This window comes from Lonchura striata, chromosome 37 (assembly GCF_046129695.1).
Source record: "Lonchura striata isolate bLonStr1 chromosome 37, bLonStr1.mat, whole genome shotgun sequence".
Classification (NCBI taxonomy): domain Eukaryota; kingdom Metazoa; phylum Chordata; class Aves; order Passeriformes; family Estrildidae; genus Lonchura; species Lonchura striata.
The window spans coordinates 2,369,010-2,375,074 of record NC_134639.1 but is presented as its reverse complement, the minus strand read 5'-3'; the positions used below and the strand labels follow the sequence as shown (position 1 = coordinate 2,375,074).

The following is a 6,065-nucleotide window of genomic DNA, read 5'->3' as shown; positions in this document are numbered from 1 at the left end:
TTAATTAACCTTTATTTATAAAGAAAAATGCACAATTTTTTAATGCTTTGGGCTGTCAGTCCCAAGCAGGCCCTGTCAGACATGGTGAGGCTGGGAGTGAGGAGCAGCTTGTCCAAACAGGGTCAGCCCTCAAGGAGCTCATTCTTCTCCATGCCCAGCCCTCCTAAGGAGCCATTGAGCATCAAGATCACCTGGGAAATGATTCTATCAACTCTTCTCTGAACAGAAAAAGAAAAGAATATTCATGTGATTAAAAAAAAAAAAATCAGGAGGTGGATTTTGAAGTTTCCCTCCTGAACAGAACTGCAAACTGCACAATCCCTGGAGACTTGAAGACAATGGAAGGAAGACAAAGAGCTCCTGAGGGCTTTCTGTATTTTATGGATGTCCAGGGTGGATGTGGGGCTGGGTCCAGGAGCCTCAGGCACTGAGAGAAGGATGAAAAAGCTGCTGAAGGAGTCAGAAGCAAAACTCCAAGTCCTTTGGATCATCCCTGGTCCCCAGTGAGGGCAGGGACTGCCAAAGGCTCCCCAGGCACTGGAGAGAGCAGATCCTGGAGGCCAGGACTGCAGGGAGCCCAAGGCTCAGAGCAGGGAACTGCAATGCTGAGCAAGGCCTGGGCTGGCTGGGGGAAGCAGAAAGGCCAAGCCCTGAGCCCAGCCTGGCACAGCAGGGCCCGTCCCTGACGGGTGGCTCGGGGCTGTTTGTGGGGCAGGGGGATGTGAGGGGCAGCAAGGACAAATGCCATAAATCTGCAGCCCCTGCAGCCTCCTCACGGAGGGCGAGGGAGAATGTGAAAAATGACAATCCACTTCGTTTTTAAAATTTTAAAAGTTTAATACTAATAAAATGGTTATAAAATAATAATAATACAATTACAGTAATAAAGTTTAGAGTTAGGACAATTACAAGACAATAAAAAGCAAAGAATTATGGATGTCTGGGTGCTCTCAGACACTAAATCACGAAAAGCATGCCTTGTGAACAAAGGAATAATGTTACAAGCAACAGCCTGTTGCATATTCATATATCTCATCCATGATGCATAAATTCCTTGCAAATTAAGAACATTTCTGCTTTTTGTCAACTTCTTCTCCTTAATCCTGTTGGTTCCACAAAGATGGAGAGAAGGCAGAAGAATGTTTGTCTTTTCTGATAAGGAGGCTGTGACTTTTTATGGGCCCCCTTCGCTGACATCTCTGTGTGAGGAGTTTCTTGATTATCTCATCTTCCTGCTTGAGCTTTTAACAAATCCTACATCACAGAGTTTCTATTTTAACATTATGTTGTAACCTAAAACTACATTTAACTCACTATGTAAGAAATTAATACAGCATAACTTTCTAACATTACACATATAATATTCATTGTAACATTTGCGAAAAGCCAATCATAAAATATGCAATTTCACAGAGAAGCAAAGTGCAGCCCCTCACAGGGAAGTTCCTTCTGTGGGGCTCCCGAGGCGCTGCCCGAGCCCAGGGACAAAGGCCTGGGTGCCTCTGGCCCTGCCAGCCCTGCCCAGCCCTGCCCATCTGTCCTGGGGCTGTGTCCCCTGTGCGCGCTGCTCCTCTGCCCTGGCCGGCTGCACTCGCCCATCTCGCTGTGCCCCAGCATTTCTCACCCAGCGTTTCTGTGCCCTCCCTGGGCTGCCTGCACCCAGCGCTGCCGGCTCCTGGCACACAGAGCCAGCCCATGGCCCAGCCCCATGCTGGGACACCACCAGCACCAAAATTCTACCCTGGCAGGGACTTTTCTTCCTCCTCAGCTCCAGGCTGAACCTTCCAAGCTGTGCTTTGGGCAGGTTTCCTTCTCTTCCCACTGCCAAGGAAAGCTCTGTCTCCTGCTGGTCACAGACAGGGAAGGGCTGGTGGGAGATGTGGTGGTCAGAGACTGTTTGGGGCACAGGGGCCATGAAATTACTGAGTTTTTAAATAGTCTGTGAAAGGAGGGCCATCAATAAATCTTCTACCCTAGAGTTACAGAGAGCAGACTTTGGCCTATTCAGGATTGATTTGGGGAGTACCAAATCAGGTACTGATGTTTTAAAAGGAAACAGCCCTTAAAAACCAAGGATTCCAGGAAGGATGGACACAGTTCAAGAAAGAAATGTTGAAGGAGCAGCAACAGACTGTCCCTCTGTGCCAAAAAGCGAGTTAGCAAGGAAAAAAAATGGCCTGGCAGGTCATGGAGCTTTGTCCAGGAACTCAGGGGAAAAATTAGGGTGCATCACCTTGGGAGGGAGGACCAGGAAACTCAGGACATGTTTAAGAATGTTATTAGGTCATGCAGAAAGCAAAATAGAGCGGTGAAAGGTCAATTAGAACTTAACCAGGCCACTTCTGTGAAGGAGAATAACAATGTTTTTATAAATACATTAATGGCAAAAGGAGCGGTAAAGACAACCTCCATTTGGCGGGTCAAAAAAAAGGTTCCATGAGGCCTCTGGGTGCCACAATGAATTCCTTGGTGCTGCAGTGTCATGATGGAGCCCTGGTGACACAAGATCCTGCAGTGTCACCAGGGACCCTTGGCTCCATGGGGCAACACAGTGTGACAATTGTTGCCTCAGTTCCCAGAGTCCTTGCAGTGGAGCAATGGCCCCTTGATTCCATTGTCCCCAGGCTCTCCTGCTGGGGAAAGCAACTGAGTGATGAAGCATTTGCTGCATCTGAACACTGAGGTCCATCTTGCCCCCTCTTTTCCTTATTGCCATTGTTCCAACTGCACATTTCTCAGAGGATAACCAGGGATTTTGGGACAAAACCACATTTTTTTGATTGGGAATGTCCCTGGGGATCCCCATTACCAGGGTGAGGTTGCTCTAGAGCAGCTTCTCTCTCTCCTGGCAACCTTTTTCCTCCTCCCCAACCTCCTCCTCCTCTGCCTCCTCCTCCTTCTTGTTACCTTCATCCCCACTGTTCAGAGCATAATTCCAAGAGAAAAGCCAGTGATTTTGGGGCAGAAAACTGCTTTTCTGAGAGGGAACCTCCACAGTGGTTCTGGTCCTGTCAGGGCACCCTTCCTCCCTATCCTCTTCCTCCTGCCCCGCACTGAGGGCACACCTGAGCTTTGCCCAGAAGAGGGGCCGCGCAGGGAGCTCGGAGGGCCAGCGCAGGTGTGTGCACCGCAGCAGCACACGGCGCATGCGGTGGAAGGCCAAGAGCTCGGCCTCGGGGATGTCCTCGAGGAAGATGAGGACGAGGACATCGCGCAGATCATCAAAGAGGCGATAGCTGGCCATCTGGATCTCCAGTGAGCACCATTCGCTGCGCAGGTACCCGTGGCTCACCACGCACACCGTGTGCCGGCTGTTGTACACAGCATCCACGATGTTGTCCACTATGGCGCGGCCGGGGCGAAAGTCACGGTGGTGCAGGCAGAGCCGCAGGGCTCCGCGCTCCAGCTCAGGCACCAACTCCTCCAGCACCCACCGCTCATCCCCAGAGTTGTAGGACACAAAGGTGTCGTAGGTGTAGCGCCGCTGCTCCCGCCGCCAGCGCCCACGTGCCCACGCGTGCAGCAGGAACAGCTGGTAGCGCAACCGACAGTACCCACGGTGGTACAGCAGTGGCAGCACTAGCAGCAGCAGCACGGCTGGTGCTGTCCCTGCAAACAGGTACCGCCCCATGTCCAGGTAGCACACGCGTGTGTCAAAGGAGTGCAGGTACGTGGAGGCCCCACCCGTCTCACCGCAGGTGTAGTTATACAGGTAGACCACCTGCACGGGCCCACCTTCCAGCCAGGCAGGCAGCCAGGCATTGGCACAGCTGCAACTCAGCGGGCACTTGCGCAGGTCCAGATAGTGCAGGGCGGGGAGTCGGGTGGCCAGAGTCACATCCAATGTACGCAGCTCGTTCTTGGCCAGGTGCAGCTCCTGCAGTCGTGTTAGGTTGCCGAAGACCTCGGGGCCAAGGCTGCGCAGTCCTGCACTCTCCAGGTTCAGGCTGCGCAGCTGGCTCAGGTTCTTGAAGACGCCGGCAGGCAGGTGGCCCATCCCGCCGTTGCTGTCAGCCAGCGTCAGGTTCCGCAGCTGTGCCAGGTCATCGAAGGCATCGTCAGGGATGGCTGAGAGTGAGTTCTGTGCCAGAGAGAGTGAGCGCAAGGCACCGAGGCCCTGGAAGAAACGTTGTGGGACTACACGCATCCCATATGGCTGCTGTGCCTGCAGATTCAGGTCATAGAGGTTATGCAGGTAGCGGAAAGGCGGCAGCTGCCGCAGATGTCGGCTCAGGTAGTGCAGCGCGTTGGCACGCAGGTCCAGCACACCCAGCGTCAGCTGCACCGGCTGGAACGTGGCCGCTCTCACCTCCAGCAGCCGGTTGCAGTCCAGGTAAAGTCGGCAAAGCCGCGGGAGGCCCTGGAATGCCTTGGCTGCCAAGTGCTGCAGGTTGTTCCCACCCAGGTCAAGCGTCTGCAGCTGGTCAAGCCCCTTGAAGGCGCCAGGGAAGAGCATGGCCACGCGGTTGTTGTGCAGGTTGAGGTCTCCCAGCTGGTGCAGGTCAGCAAAGGAGCCGGGCAGGAGGTCAGTGAGCAGGTTGTTGTCAAGGCGTAGGTGCCGCAGGTCGTGGAGTCCACGCAGCGCTGCGCGGTCCAGCCGTGCCAGCCCGTTCACATCCAGCCGCAGCTGCCGCAGCGCCGGTGCATTGTCAAAAGCACCCGCACCAGCCACCAGGATGCGGTTGAAGCGCAGGGACATGTTGTGCAGCTGCTGCAGAACTGGGGACCCGTTGCACGATGGCAGCCGCTGCAGCAAGTTGTGCTCAGCCACCAGCTCGCTCAGCTCTGCGCGCTGTGCCTGGTTCAGCAGCCGCCCTACGCAGCCCAGGTGCTGCAGCCGGTTGCCAGATAAATCCAGGGCACCCAGCACCGGACACTCGGCCAGAGCCCCATCGGGCATTGCTGTGAGCCCCATGCGCTGCAGCTGCAGCCTCTGCAGCTGCTGTCCTCTCAGCTGCTGGCACAGGTATTCCAGGCCGCTCGTGCCTACCTGTAGCCCTGACACGTCCACCTGGTGCGGGGAGATTCCAGGCACACGCAGCAGCTGCACTACGTCCAGCGGGTTCCCAGCCAGGTGCAGGTATGTCAGGTTGCTCAGGCACAAGCGAGCAAGTGGTGCAGGGTCTGAAATGTTGTTGTAGGACAGGTCAAGCTCATGCAGCCCTGAGGGCATCACCCCAGGGGTGGCCCCTGAAAGAGCTCCCAGGGAGTTGTTGCAGAGGTGCAGGACCCTCAGCGTGGGTGGCAGCCCCGGGCCCAGTGTCGACAGCATGTTTACACACAGGTCGAGCAGGTCTAGGTGCGTCAGATTCCCCACAGCCATGGCCACGGGCTCCAGTGCTTGGAGCCGGCCATCCCGCAGCCAGAGCGTGGTGAGTGCGGCCAGTGGCTGGAAAGCCCCGGGGGCCACTTTCTGTAGCGGATTGTGGTCCAGCCGCAGCGTGCTCAGATTTCCCAGCCCAGAGAACACACCTGTGGCCAGCACTGACACCTTGTTGTGGGCCAGGTCTAGGTGCACCAGTGCTGACAGCCCCCAGAAAGCCCCTGGGGCCAGGCGTTCCAGCTGGTTGTGGGTCAGATCAAGGATGTAGAGCTGCGGCAGGTGAGCAAAGGCACCAGGGGGCACCTGGCGCAAGATATTGACAGAGAGGTTGAGAGATGTGGCAGTGGAGGGGAGGTCACCCACTGCAGCCCCCACGGTGCTCAGGAAGCGCTGGATGCAGCGGAACAGACCAGGGTCCCGCAGTGCCTGGATGAAGTTACGGAAGCCATAGGGAGAGACCCCTGCAGGTACCATCACCAGTGTCACCAGTGTCACCAGCAGCGGGGTGCACATCCTGACTCACCCTGCGGAGATCCTGGATGCAGTAAGGGAGAGAGGAGGAGGAGGCATGTCCTTGGTACCACAGAGACCACCCTCGAGGCCCAGGGACCACACTTGGGGCTCAGGGATCCCCACCACCCTAGGGATCCCCTTGTGAACCAGAGACCCCACCAGCATCCCAAAGACCCAACTCAGGGCCCAGGGACCCCCGATCCACACCCCAGAGACCCAAACAGAACAC

General features: G+C 55.8%; 1 protein-coding gene across 1 annotated transcript; it reads right to left on the bottom strand.

Moving 5' to 3' along the window:
• Nucleotides 1-2,316: 2,316 nt before the first annotated feature.
• Nucleotides 2,317-5,836, bottom strand: LOC144247992 (uncharacterized). Its single transcript, XM_077789794.1, has 2 exons — nucleotides 2,908-5,836; nucleotides 2,317-2,342 (listed from the first exon to the last, which is right to left on the bottom strand). The coding sequence occupies exons 1-2, from the start codon at nucleotides 5,834-5,836 to the stop codon at nucleotides 2,317-2,319; spliced, it is 2,955 nt and encodes a 984-aa protein (XP_077645920.1).
• Nucleotides 5,837-6,065: the final 229 nt, after the last annotated feature.

Coding starts and splice junctions, on each gene's coding strand:
- LOC144247992 (XM_077789794.1), bottom strand. CDS start 5,836: ATGTGCACCCCGCTGCTGGTGACACTGGTGACACTGGTGATGGTACCT. Junction 2,343..2,907: donor TCTGAACAGTGGGGATGAAG/GTAACAAGAAGG, acceptor TCTCCTTCACAG/AAGTGGCCTGGTTAAGTTCT.